Here is a 25225-nt window from a genome sequence, read left to right as displayed (position 1 = left end):
TGCGACCTGTGAACTAATCTTAGTATAAATACTAGATTTTTCACTAAGTCCTAAGACTATACAAGTGCTATAAAGCAAGGCAAGTGTAAAGGCAAGGCAAATATAAGATAACCAGAAAACGCAGGGAAGGTAAGAAGTTAAGAGGCATATAGTGCATTAACAGACTCGATTGTGCTGCCCTTCTACTATCTAGAAAGAAGGGGGAAAGCTATCCTATATATACACGAAGGAGGGGTGGGCCCAGGCATCCAAGGTAGCCAGTAAGAAAGCTCCCCGTAATGCTCGCTATGCCACGTATATGATACGTCAGCAAACCCACTATATCCGGCCTTTCCAACCACCCTAACCACCGCACTAGTAACTAGCCATTACGCTAGTAGACTAACCACCACGCTAGTATACTAGCCACCACACTAGTGGACTAGCCACCACGCTAGTGACTAACCACCACACTAGTGGACTAGCCACCACACTAGTAGGCCGCCACCACGCTAATGGGCTACCACGCTAATTTAGCAATGCCACACCTTTTTAACAAGGCCTACCTTACTTGATATACAGTAAATAATCCACTGAAAATCCTTAAGGTAAAAGGCAAAAGCCTAAGGTAAGACTACCATAAGTCCAAGAGGCGGTATAAAGGCCAGAAGGTTAGTAGACCAGTAGGGCATTAGGCCAGCAGCCTAATAGGCTACTATAGGATTTTAACATATAGTTATCAAAGCATTACAAGCGAAAGGAATTACGATTAATCCTATTGTGTTACATCAACCCTCTTCTACTTCTATAATATCACAACTATCTAAATCACTTAGAAGTGCGTTTGCTAGCAAGGATAGCAATACGTTATACAACCTTATGCAACCCGAACCGACTATATTATCAACGCCTATTACCAGCCCATAAGTATCTCTCTCAACCACACTCTATCCACTTAAAGATTCCTGGATACTGGATAATGGTTCCAACACCCACATTACCAACAATAAGGACCGGTTACTAAATTACATTCCAAATATCGAGCTAGAAACAGCATTTGCAGGCGAATCTAATTCTTCTATACTAGGATATGGAAGAGTGCGATTAAATACTAATAAAGGCATCTTCGAGCTACTACACGTAGCATATATTCCAACGTTTCATACTAATATGGCAAGCTTGGAACGATTTATACGTGCGAATTACCACTGGAACTCACAGACTGGCTGGATTACACGCAATAAGGACCATTTATTTTATACCAACCGGATGTTTGGCCAGCAGGTTATTAAGTATAGCGAAGTCGCTATTGCTACTGCCACCACTACTACCATTGGGGATACTACGGTATCTTACCCAACCGCCATTACTACCACTATTGGGGATACTACGGTATCTTACCCAACCGCCATTACTACCACTACTGGGGATACTACGGTATCTTACCCAATTGTTATTACTACTACTACTGGGGATACTACGGTATCTTACCCTTCTGACGATATTACGGTATCTTGCCCTTCCATATCTACTACCTCTGAGGATACTACACCTCCTTTATCTATTATTAGTAGGGAAGACCCTACTATACCGGATAAAAATATGTCTCCATCAATTAATAATTTTGCGGCTACACAATGCACATCATTTCATCCCATTCCAACCACTACAGCGCCCGCTACAGTAGGGGCTATCTTAAAGGATACCCAAAATGCGTCTGCCTCGGAAGCTACGGCTACGATATGGCATAACCGACTAGGTCACCGCGATAAGACATCCTTAGGTATAGAGGATGAAGTCACAGCGCCTTATTCATCGGCATAAAACGGCCCAGCTGAACGCTCGGGGGGTATTACACAAATACGTGATATTACCGTTGATGAGAATAACTACGACAGTGGTAAAGCCGCCACTATACCACAATAACTTGGGATACATCCATCACAATATATTGACAACGCTTCTAAGTATGAGGATATAGACGAGCTCTATATATCTCACTCTTCTACTACTGTTATACCTGTCTCTCCTACCCTTACTCAGCCTTATATTCCTAGCCCAACCTTACCTTCTGTAACGAAGTGGCCCAATTGGGCCCTAAGCGGGTGCCGCGCACATCGCCAGGTAAAAACCTACTCTCTTGACCATACGGCCAAAAGAGTACGTATTGTACCAAGTTACTTTGACTTGGTACAATTGACACCTATATCACACTAGCCGCGCGCACTTACTGTGAGCTTGTCTTTAGTAGTATGAGACGGGCGTAGCCCGAATCCTTGACACCTTCGACTTCTATACCCACTAGTGAACAAGCTGTTCCTAATAAACAACATCTTACAGTCTAGCTACCTACCCCAGCTTTCACACATCCTTCTGAAGCAAGTGCTAAGACTAGTCCTACACTACGAAGGTCAGCTAGACTAGCTAGTAAGAATACTTTTAGTACGGCTTTTATTCGCAGCTTCTTTCTAGGTACCGAGAAGTGCCTATACCGACCACTTATACCACCTTAACTATACCGACTAATGATACCGACTAGCTAGATAGAGCTATATCCTAGCCTATCTAGGGGGGTATGTCAGAATGAAATTATTTATTATTATTTTATTTTATTATTTTTGGATATCTATCGCCAATAATCTCTACGCATCGCCGCATCATCAGATTGAAAAAGATATTAAGTATTCAGTACTTATATTTATATGGCGGCTGCTAGTAAAGTTAAGTACCCAGTACTTACACACATTCCTTTACGCGCAAGCATATGATGCATTACAAATTGATTACACCACTTTATTGTCGCAAATCTCAATGCACTACAAATGCACATTTTGCCACATATCTATGATATCACAGTATGGTCATGATATTCACGTCAGATTGATTTCACTAGGGATATTCTATGTTGGAATATTATGTATTTAAATCCCTAGATATTTCTACCCAAATAGTGGGAAGGAAGCATGCATGCACGCAAGTAAATATCAGATTATTCCTATGTCTTAGTCTCGTATCTTATCTATTCCGTCACTTTGCAGCGATTTTACCATTCCACTGCCTTTATCTTTCGCATACTATATTATCTTAGCAGGCAAAAACCGTTTGACATAGTCATTAAGCAAAAAATTCTATTACTATGTTAATGACTATTTAAGAAAGGTAGGAAAAGAAGCAAAAGAGGAGAAATTACACAATATGGCCTTTTGTATGCATGACGCAGTCACATACAGCAGCGCGTCTCGGCGGGCCGCCTGTGCGCCTAATCAGGGCGCAGGGAAAAGCGGGGCTATATCATGCGTAATAGTACATAACGGCATATCTGTCGTAATGTGTCTAATTGAAGGAGGCAATTACGACAGCGATTCCGACATTAATAGCTTATATACTTTAAAAGATTATATATTTAAATCCTATATATACTCTAGTTTTTTAAAACGGGGCTAGGCCGTAATAATATTCTTTCGGCTTATTATTTTTTGCCTCCCTTTAACTATATTAAAGTGCAGCTTTTGTAACTGACTAGAATTTAAGCTAATACAAAACCGTAAATTAAAGGGTATAATTGCAGGCTAGGAAGTAGTATAATAACAGAAGTACCGGCAATTTCCAGACTTACAAAGAGCTATATTGCACTTATCGCACCTATACGGCTCAGCATATAGTGCTATGAGGCCATTTCCACTCTATTAGGCTGTTAATTTATCAATAATAAGGACAGATAGAAAAGGCGTTTGTTACTATCAAACGTTTTCGCCTGCTAAGATAATGCAGTATGCGAAGGATAAAGGCAGTGGAATGGTAAAATCGCAGTAAGGTAAAGTAACGGCACAGATAAGATACGAGACTAAGGCGTAGGGACAATCTGATGTGCATTAATTCTGCATACTTGCTTGCATGCATACATCCATACTTCCTTCCCTCCCACTATTTGGGTAGGAATATCTAGGGATTTAAATACATAATATTCCAATATAGAACATCCCTAGTGAAATCAATCTGACGTGAATATCGTGACCATACTGTGATATCATAGATATGTGGCGAAATGTGTATTTGTAGTACATCGAGATTTGCGACGATAAAGTGGTGTGATCAATTTGTGATGCATCATATGTTTGCGCGTAAGGGAATGTGTGTAAGTACTAGGTACTCAACTTTACTAGCAGCTGCCATATAAATATAAGTACTGAATACTTAATACCTTTCTCAATCTGATGATGCGGCGATGCGTAGAGATTGTCGGCGATAGATATCCAAAAATAATAAAATAAAATAACAATAAATAATTTCATTCTGACATACCCCCCTAGATAGGCTAGAATATAGCTCTATCTAGCTAGTCAGTATCACTCTCATTATCTTCTGTTTTTCGTACTAGGTCCTCAATATCTACTAGGCCTAGTTGGTTACGGAAGGTAGTAAATCGTTGACCTATAAGAGCCTTTATGAGCCCATCCGCTACTATATTATTAGTAGGGATATAAGTCAGGTCGAATAAACCCTACTGATAAGCCTATCGTAGCCAGCTGTTGTGGATATCAACATGCTTTAATGCAGTGTTAATACGGGGCATTGTTGTTATTACTAGGCGTATAGCTTGTAGGTTATCGCACTCAATAGTAACCTTATAATCAAGCTTAAGTCCTAGTTGTTCCATAAGACGGGTTACAGATATAGTGGTCTTAGCAGTTGATAATAGTGCTAGTAGCTCTACTTCGGTGGAAGATATGGTAACGGTATGTTGTTTAGTGGCTTCCCAACCAATAGGTCCGCCAAATAGGCTAAAGAAAGAGCCCTAGGTAGACTTTCGGGTCTCTTTATCATCGGCAAAAGCAGCATCAGAAGATATTAATAGCTTTTTAGTAGACGGTTCCTGCTGGATATCATCACTTGGTTGTTGTATGGCAGTATATTGAATAGCTAAGTAACGTGTGATATAGAGGTACATTGTGACCCCTATAGCTAGTAGGTAATAGTAAGGAGAAGGGTTGTGTAGATGTTCTGAAAGGCGGGAGACTGCTACAGCAGTATCAGGTCGGGTCATAGTGGTTGGGTAATTTATAGAGCCCATAAGCTTTTGGTACTAGTATATCTCGTGTGCTGTAGCGATACCAGTATATTTATCAAGAGGCTATTCTAGAATTGGATAGTTTTTATATGTAATATTTCTTCCTTTTAAGAAGTCGTATGCAAGCTTTTCTATATAAGAGTCTTGCAATAGCCAGGTCTTAGTAGGCCGATACCGTATAATTCGGATACCTAGGAACCATTTTAGAGTACTAAGGTCCTTCATTTTATAGGCTGCTTTTAATTTATTGACGAGGGATTCTGCTTTAGGACGATTCTTTGGTTGAAATAGTACTACTATATCATCCATAAAATAAAAGACTACTATAGTGGTAGTAATTATAATGTAAGGGTCTTCTGTGATAAGAGTAAGGTCGAGGGATTTAAGGGTTAATAAAAGCTCTTATTGCTATAGGTAAGGGGACCTGCGAAGACTATATAAGGCGCGTTGTAATAATAGTGCCCATCCAGGTCTTTTAAATCCATCTGGATATTCGATATAGACGATTTCATCCTATAGGCTATTAGTAAATGCCGATACAGCATCCATTTGTATAGTGTCAAGGTCGAACTTCATTATAATAGCTATTAAGATTCAGAAGGACTTAACAGCTAGCATAGCAGCATAAGTCTCTTTATCACTATAAGGTTGAAGATCACCACGCACACAAATTCGGGCTTTAAATTTAGTGAGAAAGCCGTGTTTATCACACTTATATTTAAACACCCACGTAAGTGGTATAGGCTTATAATTATTTGGAAGGTCTGATAGTTAGGTAGGCTTAAAGGTTCCTTTATTCCAATTATCGTAGAATTCGCTCTTTATAGCCTCTTTAAATTCTGGTTCGAAATGGTAACCTTTTAGGTCTTTCTAAAACCTTAGTTCAGGCGGTAGGGATAATCGGTATAGGCGTTCCTTAGTGCCTAGAAAAAAACTGCTAATAAAAGCCATACTAGAAGCATTCTTACTAGCCAGCCTAGCTAACCTTCGTAGTGTAGGACTGCTACTAGTCTCAGTACTTACTTTAGAAGGATATATATCAGAAGGATATATGGAAGCTAGGGTAGGTAGCTGGACTATAAGATGTTGTTGTTTACTAGGAACAGCTTATTCACCAGTAGGTATAGAAGTCGAAGGTAATATTATGCTAGTAGAAGGCATGGTAGGACTAGGAATATAAGGCTGGGTAGTGCTAGGGGTAGAAGGAACAGGTATAACAGTAGTAGAAGGGTAAGATATATAGAGCTCGTCTATATCCTCATACTCATATGCATTATCGATATATTATAGTAGTTGTATTTCAAGTCGTTGTGGTATAGTGGCGGTGACTTTACCACTATAGGAGCTGTTTTTATTGAAAGTAACATCGCGAATTCGTCGTACTTCATAAGGGTCGGGAATCTATATACGGTAGATATTAGTAGAATTATAACCTACTAAATATCCTATCTTAATATATAGTGCTAGCTTTAATTCTCGTCGATTAGTGCCTTTTAACGCTATTATTGTCAATAGATAGGCCTTACAACCGTAAGCCTTAAGGAATGATATAGAAGGCCTAGGATCAGTATATTAGGTATCCCTAGCGTTATTAGCTAGCTAGGAATGAAATCGTTGATGTGGTATAATCCACTGAAGGCCTTATTATAGTGTGCGATTATATAAGAAGGTTGCGGCTTTCCATAGCTCCAGCCATAGGTCTTTAGGTAGGTTAGCAGCTAGTCGTAAGGTCTTAGCTTTAGTCCCTATAATACCTCCCGAGCGTTTAGCTAGGCCGTTTTAGGCTGAAGTATAAGGCGCTATAACTTCATCCTCTATACCTAAGGATGTCTTCCAATTATGGTATTATTGCTAGAAAGCAGGGTCGTTATCGCGATGAACAATAGATATAGCAAGGTTCCACTGGCGCTATAAATAATTATTAAGGTCTACTAGCTTTCCTAGGATTTCCGACTGGGTCCTAGAGTATAAAGGATAACAGAAGATAAATTTAGTATCATTATCCTATAGTAATAGTACTGCAATAGCACCATTATAAGCTTAGTCTAGTATAAATATATCAATATATACCCGCCAGAAAGGTCTTAGGCTAGGTAAATAGGGCTGCCGGCTGATAATCCTAGTGGCCTTAGATAGTAAGCACTGCTCACAATCAATAGTAAGTAATCCCTTAATTTTAGCGCTGGTAGTCGACTAGACTATCCTTTCCAAGGCTTCCTTATTAGGATAGCCTAGTCGTTTATGCTATATCGTAGCCGTAGCTTCCGAGGCAGACGCATTTTGGGTATCCTTCGAGATAGCCACTGCTGTAGCGGGCGCTGTATTGGTTGGAGTGGGATGAGATGATGTGTATTGTATAGCCGCAGAATTATTGATTGACGGAGATATATTTTTATCTGGTATAGTAGGGTCTTCCCTACTAATAATAGATAAAGGAGGCGTAGTATCCTCAGAAGTAGTAGTGGTGGCGGCAATAGCGACTTCGCTATACTTAATAACCTGCTGGCCAAATATCCAGTTGGTATAAAATAAACGGTCCTTATTGTGTGTAATCTAGCTAGTCTGTGAGTTCCAGTGGTAATTTGCATGCATAAATCGCTCCAAGCTTGCCACATTAGTGTGAAATGTCGGTATATATGCTATGTGTAGTAGCTCGAAGATGCCTTTATTAGTATTTAATCGCACTCTTCTATATCCTAATATAGAAGGATTAGATTCGCCTGCAAATGCTGTTTCTGGCTCGATATTTAGTACGTAATCTAGCAACCGGTCCTTATTGTTAGTGATGTGGGTATTAGAACCACTATCTAGTATCCAGGAATCTTTAAGTGGATAGGGTATAGTTGAGAGAGATGCCTATAGGCTGGTAATAGATAGGGATGCCTATGGGCTGGTAATAAATAGGGATGCCTATAGGCTTGCCTATGGGCTGGTAATAGTTATTGACGATATAGTCGGTTCGGGTTGCATAACATTATATAACGTATTACTATTCTTGCTAGCAAACGTAATTCCAAGTGATATAGAAGGAGAGGGTGGTTATAATACAATAGGATTAATCGTAATTCCTTTCGCTTGCAATGCTTTAATAATTATATCCTTAAAGCGCTAATCAGATGAAAACTTGGATTAGATTTTATTAAGTATAGTGGTATTAGGCTTCCAATCCTTAGGCGCCTTTTGCTAATTTAAAACATAATAATCTTCCCAGCGATAAAAAAGGCCACAAACGCATGGTTGTTTTGGCTTGGTAATGTCAGTTGTTTTTTATTGATTATTTTGTTGATTTTTATTTGCATCCATAGTGGCATCCATATCCTGGAACGAGGCAAAGGCACCTTATGCTCTTTGTTGTGTAGTAAACTCTTGCTCAAATAAATCATTGATATAATGACCGTCGGGTATCTTCTTCTCCTATCCTTCTTTATTATTGCATTGCTTTTCCTTGATTCTATTCTTCTAATAATTAGAAAAGGCTGGTGCAATAGATTCCACGGCATCGATAAAATCCTAGGTTAGTCGGAGTCCTTATATATCTGGTATATTGATATTAATAGCTTCTGCAAGGACTTTCTTATAGGAAGTAATCCAGCTGGATATCTTAGTCCTATTAGGACTTCGCAGTATAGCTGTATAGCGCTGGCGGATATCTTTTTCATAGTCCTAAGTAGTGGGCTGCAAGCGTTGTTTTAACAGGTATAGCTATGTGGCAACATCATTCTCCTGGCTTATAGTATTGTAGTAGTTATCTATTATTGCGATAATCCAGCGTTGGATATTGACGAGAGCCTTTTTCTTATCCTTATAATCCTATAGGGCAGTCCTATAGACATTCGTTATATACTGCAACCTAGTAAAATCAGAATCGTCGAGGTTAAGGATAGAGGAAGCATGAGGCTTAATAGTAGAAGCAGTAGGCTCAACGGGCTATTGTAAGGTAGGCCTATCTTGCACAGAAGGGTTGATATAGGCCTAGATATTTTCGTTGACAGCGAACTTCTCAATAATCGAGATCCATTTAAACCAGTCTTTACTGCCTAACAGTTGGAAGTTTGCCGGGTTCCCTAGGTCGGTATTAGTAGCCATAGTGGAATAGGTAGGAAAGGCAGGATAGGTAAGATAGGTAAGGTAGGATAGGTAGGATAGGTAGGATAGGTAAGAATAACAATAGGAAAGAATAACAACCTAGCCTTAGTTAAAGAAAATCCAACGGATAAAGGTCCAAATAAATCCAAAGGGCAAAATAGTCCCGGTAAATAGTCCTAGGCAAAAGGGATCAATCCAGGTGGTCAATCCAGTCACAATATACCATACTTATGGTCTTCCGGCCTTAGTAGTCAAAAGTCGCTTGCCGGCTTCCTAAGTCAGAAGAAATGTTTTGCGCAGGCAAATGTGTCGGCACTGCTGCGTTCTTTTGGGCTGTGCCTTGCACTAGCAATTTGTATGGCAGCACGGGTGCCCTAGCAGAACTTTTGCCCGAGGCTGATTTCTTTATTGGAAAGAATATTTAATCGTAGAAAATCGTCTGGCAAAATAGCGACGATATAATAGAAGGTGCGCAGGTAAGCAGTCGGTATGCCTATTGCGCGGCGAAGGTCGGAATAAAGTGATAGAATTTGCGCGATTATACAGATTCGCTATTTATCACTTGTTTATACGGTCCTAGTAACAGTATTAGCACAGAGGTATAAGAAATATAGCAGCAAGAAAAGATTAATATTGCATAGAATGCGTAATTACACTCTTGCAACCAAGGCACAGCTGCATGCAGCTGGCTAATATTAATATGCAGCTGTTTGCGTGCACGATAAAAAAGGGAAGCAGCTGGCAATCTATCGGACCAGCTGATAATTTGTCGGCGTGCAGCTAGCAATAAATGCACGCGAATAATAGTCGGAGAGAAATCGATAGGATAAAATAGATAGAATAAAGCGATTTACCGGGTGCAAACCGGGCTCATAACTGTTGCACCAAAAGTGTGACGCCACATAATGTGTGACTTTATTGGGTATTATGTACTACGATACACCCCCCAGTTTTGCTAGCTAGGTCAATAGGTAGTAAGCTGATACACTTCACTACATTAAGGGAATATTTCTTAAGTGCATAACCCCATTATAGCACTTTTTAGAGCTTAGCTACTGGGTTTGGGTGTGGTTGGTTACTAATGATCTGACCAGGATTCGAACCTACAGCCTTGACCCACGTGCAATTTGCACAGATATTAGGAAGTTACAGGTTTTGGTAAGACCTTCCCTCCCGGGCTCATAACTGTCAAACGTTTTCGCCTGCTAAGATAATGCAGTATGCGAAGGATAAAGGCAGTGGAATGGTAAAATCGCAGTAAGGTAAAGTAACGGCACAGATAAGATACGAGACTAAGGCGTAGGGACAATCTGATGTGCATTAATTCTGCATACTTGCTTGCATGCATACATCCATACTTCCTTCCCTCCCACTATTTGGGTAGGAATATCTAGGGATTTAAATACATAATATTCCAACATAGAACATCCCTAGTGAAATCAATCTGACGTGAATATCGTGACCATACTGTGATATCATAGATATGTGGCGAAATGTGTATTTATAGTACATCGAGATTTGCGACAATAAAGTGGTGTGATCAATTTGTGATGCATCATATGTTTGCGCGTAAGGGAATGTGTGTAAGTACTAGGTACTCAACTTTACTAGCAGCTGCCATATAAATATAAGTACTGAATACTTAATACCTTTCTCAATCTGATGATGCGGCGATGCGTAGAGATTGTCGGCGATAGATATCCAAAAATAATAAAATAAAATAACAATAAATAATTTCATTCTGACAGTTACAATTCTAAGGGTTTATATAAATTAAAGCCAGTATAAAGGCAAGACAAATATAAATAACTAGAAACGCAGGAAAGGTGAAAAGAGTTAAGAGGCATGTAGTGCATTAACAGACTCGATTGTGCTACCCTTCTTCTATCTAGAAAGAAGGGGAAAAGCTATCCTAAATATATCTAAAGAAGGGTAGGCCCAGGCATTTAAGGTAGCCAGTAAGAGAGCTCCTTATAATACTCATTATATCACATTATATCCAGTCTTACCATATATTTAAAAATAAGGCCTAATACGTCATATCAAGCCTTACTAAATATTTTTAAATAATATCCGGTGTGCCACGTAATATCCAGCCTTACCAAATATTTTTTAAAAATAAGGCCCAGTATACCACGTAATATCCAGCCTTATTAAATATCTTTTAAATAAAGTCTAGTATGCCACGTAATATCCAGGCTTATTAAATATCTTTTAAATAAAGCCCGGTATACCATATAATATCCAGCCTTATTAAATATCTTTTAAATAAGGCCCGGTGTACCACATAATATCCGGCTCTACTAAATATCTTTTAAATCAGGCCCGGTACGTCATATCCCGCCTTACCATATATTTAAAAATAAGGCCCGATACGTTATATTAAGTCTTACCAAATTTAAAATAAGGCTCGATAAAGGCCTACCTTATTTGGTATACAGTACTAATCCACTGAAAATCCGGAAGGTAAACGGTAAAGGCCTAAAGTTGGTAAGACTACTGTAAGTCCGGTGAGACAGTTGTAAGTCCAAGAGACGGTGGAAGGGCCAGCAGTCTAGTAGACTACCATAGGATTTTAACAGCGTTATTACTAACTCTTAAAATATCACTTATTGAATATGCCAAAATTCTTAGTATAAGGATTTTGGTGATAAAGGTTTAGTGACTAGGCCAGTTGCTAAGAGGGTACTCCGTTCCTAGTAGGTATTTAGCAAAGAGTGGGTCTGACACAGAAGCTGCACCTTAACACAGCCAAAGGGATAAGGCTACCATAGCTTTGCGCCCCTACAATGCCGATAAATTCGGCTCGTCGAACCTAGTATGGAGTTGTTCGCGCATTTTTGAACACCTACTTTAGGTATAAAAGACTATCGGCGAAGTAAGATATTGTGAAGCACCTTTGATTAGCTGCTTATCCCTGCAATCCTGTATCCGTGGGCATTTGAGCAGTCATAGTCCTCTGCGCTCATACAACGGCATCTTCACTCATTAAAAGCTGCTCGTTTGGCAGGATGGTGAAATATTCATCAGAAAAAGCGCAACCCGATTATCATTCCGAGGCCCCCTCCGTTCAGCCTCATGGCCAGGAAATATTTCGGTCTCTCCGGCCAGACCCTCAGCTGGGCAATTGGAGCTGTCGCAGGATGTGACTTTCTATTGTTTGGTTACGGTAGGCTGCCGAGACCTTAGTCTCTTAACTATTCGTTGCGAGCGCTAACGTGAGCTCCTTTGTAGATCAGGGCGTCATGGGTGGTATTCTGACACTTCCCATCTTCCTTGATCAGTTCCCAGATATCAATGACGCCGCCGAGGGTCTCTCACGGAGTGAAAAGTCCAACAGATCCACCTACCAAGGCATTGCCGTCGCCTCGTACAATCTGGGCTGCTTCATCGGCGCCATTATAACAATCTTCGTCGGTAATCCTCTTGGTCGTAGGCGCATGGTCTTTCTCGGCACTGCTTTGATGGTTATAGGAGCTGCCCTCCAGGCCTCTGCTTTTACCCTCGAGCATTTCATCATTGGCCGCACCATTACGGGGCTAGGAAATGGCGGAAATACGTCAACTGTGCCCATGTGGCAATCTGAAACATGTCCCGCTCACAAGCGAGGCAAACTCGTCATGATTGAGGGTGCCCTCATTACTGGCGGAATTATGATTTCATACTGGGTTGACCTGGGTCTGTCCTTTGCCCCCGGCTCTGTAGCTTGGCGTTTCCCGCTGGGTTTCCAAATCGTCTTTTGCCTCTTTATTCTTGCCTTCGTTCTTGGTCTGCCTGAGTCTCCACGATGGCTCATCCTCAAAGGTCGAGACGAAGAAGCCTGCGATGTGATTGCAGCCGTAGCCGATGTTGACAACGACCATGAGTATGTGGCCAACGAATTTCGTGCCATCAAAGAGACCGTGGCCGAGATGAGCCAGGGACGGTGCGCTGATTTGTTTGCCCCCGACAAAAGCCGTGCCCTCCACCGTACCATCATTGCCTACGCCAGCCAGATGTTCCAGCAGATTTCCGGCATCAACCTCATCACCTACTATGCCGCTACGATTTACAAGGGGTTGGGAATGTCGCCCTTTATGTCTCGCCTGCTCGCTGCCTTGAATGGCACTGAGTACTTTATCGCATCCTGGCCTGCCGTATTCCTTGTGGATCGAGCCGGCCGTCGCAAGCTCATGTTGTTTGGCGCTGTTGGTCAAGCAGCAACTATGTCGATTCTTGCTGGTGTTGGTTCTCAGAGCGATAGTAAGGCTTGTCAAATAGCGAGCATTGTCTTTCTTTTTGTCTTCAACAGCTTCTTTGCTATCGGTTGGCTTGGAATTCCATGGTTATACCCAGCTGAGATCACATCGTTGCGAACTCGCGCTCCGGCCAGTGCTTTTTCTACCTCTTCCAATTGGATTTTCAACTTTTTGGTGAGTGCTTCCAAATGGAATCGGCGGAAATTCCGACGGTGTGTGGAATCGAAACCCTGAAATATTTACTGGCATTTCCATATAGGTCGTCATGATTACCCCGGTTGCCTTCACCAACATCCGACATCACACCTACACCGTCTTCGCCATAATCAACGCTGCCATAGTTCCTTCGGTTTATTTCTTCTTCCCCGAGACTGCTTACAGATCGCTGGAAGAAATGGACAGCATCTTCCAAAAGGTGCACGGTTGGGAGGGCGCCTTTGACGTGGTGCATCAGGCCAAAATCGAGCCCCGTCGGTATGGCAAAAATGGAGAGCTTCTCGTCGTCCTCGTCGAGGACGTCGAGGACGGGGAAAAAGCAAATGCTGCTTAGAACGGTTAAGGATAGATATCATGATCTGTGGCAAAACGCAATACTAGACATCATTGATCATGTGACATGACGGAAGTTCACGTATTACATATAGTAGGGTGAAATGCATGCAGGGTGCCGCTTAAGGTCGTTTGATATGTGCTTTTTGGGTCTGGTTCGTTTTCCACTGCCCAAGCCAGGAGGATATTACTGATCAGGCCAGACCCTACATTTCGCACAAGACGTTGTTTTATCGTAGTGAATGTTCTGGGCTGGACTCAGATTGGAGCGCCTTCTTCCCTTCTTTTATGCCACATTCAAGTGGAACCCACACAGTAAACTTCAATCGTCTCTTTTTATACTCGAGCGTCCTCAAGCCTTCTCATCTCCGCGTATAATTATTGTGACAGGAATCCCTGGTTTATTCATCGGCCGGTTCGATTGGTCTTCCTTTACCAGGCTGGCTGAACTACCTAGGTACCTAATCCCAAGGCGGCGCGCAGACATTGAACGAGAACAAACTACCTAATTTGCCCCGCGTGGTGACCCCTCGCCCCGCATCTGCATCATAAGGTAGTCTTCAGCGACACCAAGTTTGGAAGCTCCGACCCTTCCAACCGTTTTTATTATCCCGTGCCTCATCAGGTTTGCAAAGCCCTTCCGAACACCCTAGCAATTACTAATATTATTCATTATTATTTTATCCTTGATTTCAGGTCGGCACCAACGACGCACGAGCCCAATTCCCACGTACCTCAGTCGCAATGTTGCATAGACCCAACAAGCCATCGGCTTTGACCGCTACTCCAAACTTGTCTCCTCAACCCCAAGTGACCATCTCGGACAACTCACGCGTTTCTGCTGTGCTTCCCACCGGAGAGAGTGTTGATGTTCTACTATTTGGGGCCACTGTTGTCAGCTGGAAAGACGCTGCCGGGGATGAGAAGCTGTGGTTAAGCAAGGACACGAGACTCGATGGGTCGAAAGGAGTTCGAGGAGGTATTCCTCTCGTTTTCCCGGTATTTTTTGTCCCTTCTACTTCCTTCAACCCAACAAGTATCTTTGAGTTCTTCATGCTGACCTATTCGCCGTATCGGTTCCTAGGTATTCGGACCCGCAAGTCCAGATCATCCGCCAACGTCCAGGCTTCCTCAGCATGGCTTTGCCCGAACCGCTCGATGGGAATTCCTGGGAAAATCCACAAGCGAGGGATCCAGTTCTAGTGTGAAGCTGGATTTTGGTCTCTCGTCCGACTCCATTCCTGACTCCACCAAGACCCTCTGGCCTTACACATTTGGACTGCTATACAGCGTTACCTTGGACCGAGAAAGTTTGAACACAGCTTTGGTCATAACCAATGATGGCGATGAGCCCTTTGAATGTCAAATGCTATTGCATACATACTTCCGGGTTAAGGTAAGCTATATTACAATGGGGCGGTGCCCCTGACCGCCCTTCGACAGTTTGAGTTTTGATACAGATTTGCTGATTTTATGTCTCGACGACAGGATATATCTACGGTAAATATTACCGGTTTAGAGGAATCCATGTATATCGACAAGGTAGACGGCGCCAAATCAAAGCAGGAATCACCGTCGCCCACTTGCTTCACTGCGGAGACGGACCGTATCTATACTCTTACCAGAGGGCCAAAGCATCCGATTATCATTTCCGATTCGGGCAGCCCTCGTTTCCGCATCGTGCGAGACAACTTGGACCAAGTCGTTGTGTGGAATCCCTGGATAAATAAGGCTAAGAGCATAGCTGATTTTGCACCCAAGGATGGATACAAAAATATGGTCTGTGTTGAAGCGGGTAGCGTGGGTGGGTGGCTAAAATTGGATAAAGGTGATGCATTTGAGGGTGCCCAGACCATTTTACTCACTTGAAAACGGAACGTATGCAGGAGAACGTGATGGCTGGCTTGACTGGGGAGAAGGACTCTTTTTTTTATCTTTTTTTTTTTTTTTTTTTTTTTTTTTTTTTTTAGAAAATATTGTTTAGGTGTCTGAGACCGTCAGATTATAGTTTCAGGGCTCGTCACAAAGCACCGCCCCTAATTAGAGCCAAGTCTTGTCCTTCACCTGATAGGGAAAAGTAGTTGAATAACATAGCACATGTCTCAACAATGCCATGTAATGCCATGTACTGAAGCATCAAAATCTTTTCCCATTGTGTATCCACCACTTGATCATTTTCAATATGTGCATTGTCGTGTTTGAATATCAGAGACGTGTTGAATTTGACTATAATCTTGAAGAAGCAAGAAAAAAGGGGGAGGGAAGGAAAGGTGCGTGAGGATATGGAAAGGGGGGGGAAAAAAGGTCTACGATGCTCGTCTCGAATGCAAGACATGCTCATCTCCTAGTTTCTTGTTCTCGAGAAAAATGATCTGCGATTAGGAACGCCAGCTCGAGAGCTTGTTTCTCGTTGAGTCTGGGGTCGCAAAACGATGTGTAGTTCGTGGACAAATCATCCTCTTCCAAACCCTCACTGCCACCCAAGCACTCGGTGACAGCGTCACCCGTAAGTTCTAGATGAACGCCGCCAAGGTAGCTCCCTTGTTCTTTGTGAATACGAAGCGACTCCTGCAGCTCCTTGTAAATGTCGTTGAAGCGGCGGGTCTTGATGCCTGATGGAGTGGATAGTGTATTTCCATGCATCGGGTCGCACTGCCAGACCACACAGCGACGGTATTCCGAGTCCTCCACAGCACGTATATGCTTGTGCAACAATTCTCCAACCTTTTGGGCGCCATATCGCGTAATCAGAGTGATTTTGCCGGGTTCACGATCAGGATTGAGAGTCCTCAGGAGGTCAAGAAGGTCAGATGTCGGCGTCGTAGGACCAACCTTGACACCGATGGGGTTGGCAACGCCCCGAAAAAATTCCACATGAGCGTGATCCAGCTGCCTTGTCCGATCTCCGATCCAGATGAAGTGTGCCGAGGTATCGTAGTAAGCTTGCTTTATGCTGGGCTTGTTGTCGTCTTGACTGGGTGGCAGGGGAGATGGTGCCCTACTGCTTGCCGGAGGGGTTGCGTGAGCTGATGTAGCCTCAAGAAGCCTGGTGAGAGGCTCTTCGTACTCCAGCAACAAGCCTTCGTGGCTAGTGAATAGCTCTACAGTCTGCAACTCATCTGGACGAGACTTGATAGCTTCCAAGAAACGGAGCGTCTGCTGGATACTGTTGGCGATGGTTGAGTACTTTTCCTTCAGGGCGGGATCTCGAACATGGCCGAGGCCCCAATCAAAGGGACGATGGAGGTCAGCAATCCCGGAGGCAATGGAGGAGCGGATGTAGTTCAAGGTGGCGGCGGAATGGTGATAGGCCCTACAAGAGCGTCAGAGGGATGCTATCGGATTCTGACTCGAATTCGACGAGGCGTTGTTTGGACACGTCGATGAGGATAACCTTTCAACACCCACGTTACTCACTTCATCAGTCGGCTAGGATCAATGTCTCTTTCGTCAACATGATGTCCGTTGAGGATGTCACCCCTGAAACTTGGAATCTCCTTGCCCTGATGTATTTCCGTCGGGCTGGAGCGCGGCTTGGCATACTGGCCGGCCATACGACCAATTCGGACGACTGGCTTGTTGGTGCCCCAGATGAGGACGACGCTCATCTGCAGGAGGAGTTTGATCTTGGATTCTATGGCGCCTTGTTCGCAATAGTCAAAGAGTTCGGCGCAATCACCGCCTTGAAGAAGGAAAGCTTTGCCGTGAGCAACATCACAGAGGTGTGCCTTGAGAGCAAGAATCTCGTTTGGGTGAACAATTGGTGGCATGTGTGAGAGCTCCTTGACGACCCGGGAAAGTTTTTCAGCTTCGGGATAGGCGGGGGACTGCTTGATGGGCTTTGAGCGCCAGGTTGACGGATGCCATGGTCGAGACGCCATTGCGGAAATGGAAAAAGAAAAGACAGTCGAAGGAAGGCCAAGTTGATAAGAAGGGTCGTCGTTGAATGCGTCCCAGGGGATCGGCTGATCGCGCCAGCAACGGTGAGTGTGCCCAGTCGAGTGGAAGATGTTAATAAATCCGCCCTGTTGGCTTGAACCAGTTTCCGTACCAACGTCTCACCACAAAAGCAGTGATGTTGATAATGAGAATGAGCGAAATACTGATGCCGGGCACAAGTCGTGTGTACCTGGTGTCAGCATCAGTGAATACAAGCTTCTCCCGGGAAAAAAAAAAAAAAAAAAAAAAAGAGAGAGAAAAAGTAAAGAAACGGGTTAACGGGTTGACGCAAAGACTAGCTTAAAAATCGCGCCAAGCTGCGACCGCCAGGATGCCATATTCCATGCCTCTACATGTGCTACTCCGTACCTCTCAGGTTAGGCCTACGTACCTAACCTACCTTTCGGGAGCCCAGACTCCGGAGCCCGTGACCGTGTGCCTACTGTGCTATTTAACAATAATACTGCATGTAATAAGTTCTCCATTTCTCCCGCTTTTTTTTTTTTTTTTTTTTTTTTTTTTTTTCGGTTCCGACAGCGCAGACACGCCCATGCGGGAATTGACGAATCAGGACGCCCCTTGGTGCAATGACTCGTGGTTGAGCGCGCCGTCGCAATCCTCCCTTCTTGAATCCTTATACTTGAGTTATAAGTCTAAATGACGATGGAGATGAGTACCATTGTTAAGTCTGCTGATAGCGCATGACAATGTAGCCCAACCGAGGCTTGCGCATTGCAGCCTTTATTAACGCGCATGGCCCACGATGGCAAAGTCCGGAAAAAAAATACCCCCCCCCCACATCTTCACCCCCATTGAACCCAACACACACCTGCAAGCATTCGATCGCATCTCGTTCGAGGCAAAGCGCAGCAAGCACCGCCCTTTTCCACCACATACACACACTCAGCTTTGCCATCCCGCGTCTCACTTTCTCAGTACCCCCGCAATAATGACCGAAGAGCAAACTCACACAGCTCGCGAAGGAGCCACAGCCGGCGATGTCGAAGACGAGTTCCAGCCCACCGCAAAATCTGCCGAGGACCGCAAAGCCGCGTCGGCGCTTGCATCCCTTGACGCCAGAGGCAACGACGAGCCGAGCAGCAAAGAGGTCGACAGTGAAGCCGTCAACAAGGCCATGAAGAGCCTGAACGGTTCAAAGCCATCTGCGGCACCAAAACCCGTGTCCGGCAAGAACGTCAAGATTGATGACGAGGATGTCACGTTGCTTGTAAATGAATTGGAGTTAACGAAGCCGAAAGCTGTGGAGCTACTGAAGGCTCATGATGGAGATGCTGTAAAGGCAATGAGATCGTGGGTTGAGGTCTGAGGACGGGTTATAGACGACTTCGCGGGGGACTTTGGTGAAAACAGCTCACGGGCAAGGCAATTCTTCAAGGGGGCCGTGGCGAGTCAGCGACTATGGCATCGGGAATTGGATGCAGCTGGCTCACTCCATGGGGGTTTTCAATCGTGCTTCGCTTCTGCCGTGGATTCGCGTCTGGGTGTATCCTAACTTCGCACTTATATGAAGTAGCCGCACGAGTCCAAGTTTGCCACCTCTGGGCATTAATCAGTAAGAAGCCATGTTGGGGCAGCAAGGTAATATTCAACACGCACATTACCAGCTGCTCTTTTGCGGATTGGTGAATATTTGGCGTTACTAAGAAGGATTAAATGTTATTGCCTACTTTAGAAGGTAGGTGGCAATTGTCAGGATCACACACAGTTTCCAATTTCCGAGATAAAAGTCCGTTCCAAGTTGCGCAAACACTTTCCCGCCAACAGATTCTATAATAGATTCGGATGGATCAAGATCAAAATGGGAAACACGCAGGAAACTTTTGTTGCGCAGCAGCTGTTCTATACCACGCATATCGCTTTTTGCGAAAACCTGTAATCTAAGAACACCGTTAGGAAGAAATATTCTAAACACGTCTTAGCCCCTCCACAAGTAATACATGCTAATCATGGAGCGACGAGCAAGAAGGTCGGCATATACATTGCTTTCTCATCTCCGACGACTTCTTGACTCGTCAAACTCCAAAATTGCTTTAAAAATTAGACTTGGCTGCTAGATATCAATGACTTTTCAGTTCCATGTCCTAGCCAGAGGGCTCCCTATCTTCGGGGCGAATTGAAGGCTCTTACGTCGAGCTGCCATCAGCCTCATCATAACCTGTTCATCTTTGTCCCGGTTTAGAATACCGGCCCCCAGTTCCTGATATCTTCCCTCTTTCGGCGGGCACGTCCTTGTCAAAAATTTCTGCTGCTCTGGCGTGGGTCTATCGGACTCGCTTGCTGTGGATGGCGTCTCCGGGAGCTCCGACGCATATCTTGCAATAGCTTCCGGAGCTGGAGTCTTGGGCACAGGGGTCAGCAATGCGCAAGACCACTCCAGGTCCTCGTCGTCAAGGTTTTCTCGACCCGGGGGAGTTCGCATCCACAAGGTGCTCTCCCTGCGATTCCTCGGGGTATTTGGCGTTTTGGATGATTTGGCTGAACATGACACGATAGTTCCATTCATATTGGCAATAGACCTTGGCTCCATGCTCTTGCGACGCCGTGCACCTCCTCGAGGAACAGAGGAGGTGTCGATGTAGTACTGCGTCTCATCAAGCCACTCATTCTTTCGCTCACAACTGTCGAAACGTCAGTACGTCGCTGCCATTGTTTTCATGCGGCAATCCAAGATGGCTTACTCGAGCACCCAGCTTACACCAACGCAATGGACGAGTCCATTAGTCTCACGAACCTTTTCCATGGTGCGTTTGCCGCCGTCTTTGAATACGACATGTGTGATTCCAACCTTGTTGGATGCGGCATCACAACTGCCCGGGCCACTGGGATTCCAGTGCCATGTTTTGACGCATTTTGCACCCATGTAGTTCAAAAGCTCAACGAAGATGCTGCTGGCATCTGCGCCTTCAGTAGTATGCACGTCGACGAATACCACAGCGCCTTGAAGTAGTCCCGGATTGACGTCACGGCGAGGAGACCTGCCAGGTGTACCAGCGTTCGACCAAATATCATCCTTGACTGGAGTGGTAAACAATTCTTCTCCAGGTAAGATGGAAGCCCGCTTCCTCTCCTTCATCGGCGACCATGAGATTACTGTAGCACTCTTAGGCAAGTGACTGCCACCGTTCCTCGAAGAGATGCGGGGGACGCTAAAGCTGAATTGATTTTTCGGACTCGGCTCGGAATCATCTGCGGGCTTTAAAGGTACTTTTGTTGTTGTAAAAAATGACTTGCGTTGTGGTTGCCGAGTAGGAGTAACGGGTACAGTCGGAAGCGTGGGTTCACTTGGACTTTCATTCTCATCCCCATATTCCTGGCTGGCTTCCGAGAGAGCTTCATCGCCGTGGTTAGTATCAGGCAGTTGCGCTTGAGATATGAGCAATGTATTGTTTGTTTCTTCAGTCGGAGAAATACCCTCATTAGGTATGGCCATATCCTCCGTCGTGATGGCTATGCTGTTCTCATCCCGCTCATCCCGCCCCTGACCTCTCTTTTCTGATCGTGTAATGTCCAAATGAACAAGGATCTCATCTTCGAAATAAGTATCCTTGATCGGCAAAGGTTCAGACTCTGCGGCGTCTGCGACACTATGACTTGTGACAGTAGCGTTTATATCATCGTCGACTCCTTCAACAGCCATCGAATCATCCGCATCTTCTTTGATTGGGCTGGCAGTCTCCCAGGTGCTCAATTCTCCAGCCAGCGACGTGAGGCCCATTTCGGATCGTCTCGGTTGTGTAAGGATATCATGCGTGAAATCTCTCTTGCTGCTGCGTCTTGTTCTGGAGCTGTCGATTGACGGTGGAAGTTTCTTGGACAGATATTCATCGTCATCAGATTCCACGTCTGACCCAAACCCGCGGCTTGGGCCGAAGAAGTTGTCTCTAAGCTGGAAGTCTGAACCTTCAACTAACTCGACAGGGGCACAGAAACCGGCACCGGTCGAAGTGCCAAACACTTCTCCATTGGGACTGCTCGAACTTTTCGTAGGCGTGGAACAGTCTTGATTTGTTCCTGAAGACCAATCGCAAGATTGTTCATCACGCTTCAAGGGCTGACACTGAAATGGTTTTATTGTATCTGCTCCAAGGTCGGATATGTCTTCCTGTCCAGCCATTTCCAGGCCATCTCCCGCACCTTGCTGAATCATTAGCGGATCTGCATGCCGTGGCAGCACAGCAGACATACGTCCCGGAAATTGTGGGTTGGCGATAGATTCGGTGAACAAGCCGTCCGTGACAGAGGCCTCGTGAGCTGTCCCATCAAGCTCCTCGGCTAGGAGAAGCTGCGATGGCAGTCCAGCGGTTCTCACTGGAGTGGAGGGAATGTCTATCTGCATTTTGGGTGTCCCTGCGATGGCGATTTTGTCGGTCAAAAAAGATGGGGCTAAAGGCTTTTTACCTGGCATGGATCGTTTAGCCGGAGATTGAAGCATTGCACACTTTTTGGTTGTTGGCTGGCTATGCATCGTATTCGTTGCTGCCATGAGCGGGAAGTTCAAACCTTTGATTGGTGAAGACGGTCTCTTAGCAGGAGATTGGAAAAGAGAACTAGTGCCAACCAGCTGAGATGGAGCAGCAGTGTCATCAGCAAACGAGACATTCCTCGGCTTGAGGGAAGATCCTGGTAGCTGGATGCAGCCGATTCGCTTTGCGGGAGATTTTAAAGTTGCTTCTGGCGCAGCGTTACTGGGTCGTCTAGGAGGTGATTCTAGCGAAATGGCTCCATAGGGAAGTTTTTCATTGCTTTCGGTTGCGTTGATGCTATTTTTGACTTCGGAAACAAGATGCGATGTCGCATAGTCGGCATAGGGAAGAGTTGACGTTCTTATGGGGCTCTTTACCAAGGCCGTCACGTCCTCCCCTACGGCGAGCTCGTCGTCCGAGCTCTCTCGATCCCGTACCGGGATCTGAGTCATCTTCTTAGGACTTAATGGCACCTTCTTCTCGGCTTCAGTCATTTGACTCGTAGGCTTCGACGATGTGCGAGTTGCCGTTGCCGTTGCCGTTGCCGTTGCCGTTGCACGCCGAGTAGGACGCCTCCTGAGCAAATTGGTGTTGCTTGAGATTTTCTCTTTCGACGCGAGACTCATATTTTCTTTTCCGGACTCTTCAAACTTGACAGTTCTTCTCGTGCTCAGTTTTGGTTCTTCTGAGGTGGTTCTGTTGATCATCCCACCATGGGTACGCGCCATCTTGGTAGGGCCGTGAGTATTGTTTTCTGTGCCGACTACTGCTTTCCTTGGCCGACCACGAAGGCGGCCAGACGCCGATTGTTCAAAATTCACAGTGCCAGCGGTCAAGGTGCCAGTATTTCTGGACCGAGAGGTTCGGGATGAGTCGACAGGTCCAGATTCTGTGGTTTTCTTGGGTCGACCCCTGAAAGACCTCTCAACATTGGAGGCGCCCAGCTCATCTTCACCATCTTCCCTCTCATCAGCTCTGGTCTTCCTCTTGACGGCTGTGCTCCTGGTACTTGCGGTGGCTACTGAAGCAGTTCGTGATTTTGCAGCTATCGTCGCGACCCTGGCCGCCGTTTTCGTCGTTGCTTCGTTCGCTTTGGCAGCAGCGCGAGCCCGTGTCATTCGTTTTGGTGGTGAGTTCATGATGCTATGGCTAATGGCACCTGAACAATTTAAAAAGTTGCTTGTTAGTAAGACAAATAAGTGCACATGAATGGAACTATTTCACATCGTCGTTCTGTCGAGAAGCAGCCTGCATGAGACATGCGTTGTTTTGAAGTCTAGAAAAGGCCTGGTTGAGCTGGTTGCTCGGCAACCGGGTGACATTGGATAAGTACCCGTTATGCAGCCCACTAGTGGGGTTGCTCATACATGCGTTTACATGGCCAATCAATCACTCAAATGCTATATCCATGGCGAGGAGCTCCAACTGCTGTGGCAGGTGCGTCAAAAATTCCACCAAGTCAACCATGTCCGCCATAGCTCGAGTCGCTAGTCGAGCTTTTCGGAATAATAGTGCGACATACAGCACTGCAGCGAGCCAGCTGACCAACTTGAGCCACCGGCCGTTGCTTCCGCTTCTAAAGCAGGTGGCCACTACCTTACCACGGAGGCAATATCAAGCCCGGCAAGTCAGGTTATACCAATCCCAAGCCCTTCCCGCTGCCATCTTAATGATCAGGGAGCTAGTACATCCGGCGAACCAATCCAACTGACGGTTCAGGGTCACGTTAGCATCACGCCTTTCCTGCGATCAGACTCCAGATTTGAACAGCCAAAAGCGAAGACCAGATCGACAAGTGACCATGGCCTTGCCAAGTCTGAGACAAGGCCACCAGTTAAACAACCCATTCACGAAGACATATACACTGTACCCAACATCTTAACCCTGACTCGTCTTGGAGCCGCTCCTGTCATAGGGTATTTGGTACTTCACGATTGCCATGCGTGGGCAGTGGGATTGTTTGCCTATGCTGGAATTACTGATCTGCTCGATGGCTGGATAGCGCGACGATGGAATAAGAAAACGGTAGTTGGAACTGTGATAGATCCCATGGCAGACAAGGCCCTTATGACTATTTTAACAGTTTGCTTGGCGGCTAAGGGAGCATTACCATGTAGGTGACCCCCAGACTACCATTGTGCGGCAAGCATATCCAATGATGAACCAATCAGGACCCCCCTAGCTACCACTTTCTCCCATAATCATCACCGCTGACATTCTGCTTGTCTCGTCTTACAGTCTGGTTAGCAACTGTTATTTTAGGTCGAGATATCGGGCTCGGGATAGCTGCCATCTATTACCGTTGGATATCTCTGCCTCCGCCAAAAACGTTCGCTCGTTACTGGGATTTTTCACTTCCGTCCGCAGAAGTTCGACCCACAACTATCAGCAAATACAACACTTTCCTACAACTCGGACTGATAGGCCTGACGACGACAGCCCCTCTTGTCAATGTTGACTTGACTTCGACGTTGACAATCTTACAGTGAGCTATGGGCTTTATATACCAAACGGGGGACAGTAACTGACAAACGCCCAGATATGTTGTCGCCGGTACCACGATATGGAGCGCTGCAAGCTACGTATTTAGCAAAGATGCTGTGAAGATTTTGAAGTAGGGCTTATCTTGTGACTTTCTTCTTGGTGTGATATCCGTTTCAATGCCTTAGCAGTACGCTGGGAACGACATTTGTGCACATGTTCATGACTAAGGTACATGATTAATACTTGCATCTGTTGAATTATATTGAAGCATATTGTATCATGAAACTGGATGGTATCACATGCTCGGAAGCGCTCAAAGCATCATCTACGCTGATCCCGGCACAGAAAGTATTGTACAAATTTAAATATACTCGCATGAAAAAGTAGCTAAATCATTC

The 25225-nt window shown here is 44.9% G+C and overlaps 6 protein-coding genes across 6 annotated transcripts; 4 read left to right on the top strand and 2 right to left on the bottom strand.

Moving 5' to 3' along the window:
• Positions 1 to 12211: 12211 nt before the first annotated feature.
• Positions 12212 to 13921, top strand: UV8b_06338 (uncharacterized protein; the record flags this gene model as incomplete). The annotated part of the gene is made up of 3 exons (XM_043143835.1): positions 12212 to 12302; positions 12368 to 13545; positions 13631 to 13921. 3 exons carry the CDS (start codon positions 12212 to 12214, stop codon positions 13919 to 13921), a joined length of 1560 nt encoding a protein of 519 aa, XP_042999770.1.
• A 287-nt stretch (positions 13922 to 14208) lies between these two features.
• On the top strand, positions 14209 to 15789 carry UV8b_06337 (uncharacterized protein; the record flags this gene model as incomplete). The annotated part of the gene is made up of 5 exons (XM_043143834.1): positions 14209 to 14235; positions 14474 to 14545; positions 14617 to 14919; positions 15005 to 15316; positions 15409 to 15789. 5 exons carry the CDS (start codon positions 14209 to 14211, stop codon positions 15787 to 15789), a joined length of 1095 nt encoding a protein of 364 aa, XP_042999769.1.
• Positions 15790 to 16257: 468 nt separating this feature from the next.
• On the bottom strand, positions 16258 to 17801 carry UV8b_06336 (uncharacterized protein; the record flags this gene model as incomplete). Its single annotated transcript, XM_043143833.1, has 2 exons — positions 16258 to 17233; positions 17338 to 17801. The coding sequence occupies 2 exons, from the start codon at positions 17799 to 17801 to the stop codon at positions 16258 to 16260; spliced, it is 1440 nt and encodes a 479-aa protein (XP_042999768.1).
• A 1007-nt stretch (positions 17802 to 18808) lies between these two features.
• UV8b_06335 (uncharacterized protein) lies at positions 18809 to 19186 on the top strand (the record flags this gene model as incomplete). Its single annotated transcript, XM_043143832.1, has 1 exon — positions 18809 to 19186. The coding sequence occupies one exon, from the start codon at positions 18809 to 18811 to the stop codon at positions 19184 to 19186; it is 378 nt and encodes a 125-aa protein (XP_042999767.1).
• Positions 19187 to 19948: 762 nt separating this feature from the next.
• On the bottom strand, positions 19949 to 22837 carry UV8b_06334 (uncharacterized protein; the record flags this gene model as incomplete). The annotated part of the gene is made up of 4 exons (XM_043143831.1): positions 19949 to 20498; positions 20559 to 22014; positions 22066 to 22227; positions 22381 to 22837. 4 exons carry the CDS (start codon positions 22835 to 22837, stop codon positions 19949 to 19951), a joined length of 2625 nt encoding a protein of 874 aa, XP_042999766.1.
• A 971-nt stretch (positions 22838 to 23808) lies between these two features.
• Positions 23809 to 25192, top strand: UV8b_06333 (uncharacterized protein; the record flags this gene model as incomplete). The annotated part of the gene is made up of 5 exons (XM_043143830.1): positions 23809 to 23975; positions 24074 to 24456; positions 24582 to 24828; positions 24883 to 24957; positions 25096 to 25192. The coding sequence occupies 5 exons, from the start codon at positions 23809 to 23811 to the stop codon at positions 25190 to 25192; spliced, it is 969 nt and encodes a 322-aa protein (XP_042999765.1).
• Between the last annotated feature and the right edge of the window lie 33 nt (positions 25193 to 25225).

Source organism: Ustilaginoidea virens, chromosome 5 (genome assembly GCF_000687475.1).
Source record: "Ustilaginoidea virens chromosome 5, complete sequence".
NCBI lineage: Eukaryota > Fungi > Ascomycota > Sordariomycetes > Hypocreales > Clavicipitaceae > Ustilaginoidea > Ustilaginoidea virens.
Note: the sequence above shows the minus strand (reverse complement) of the source record. Positions and strands in the feature narration are given on the sequence as shown.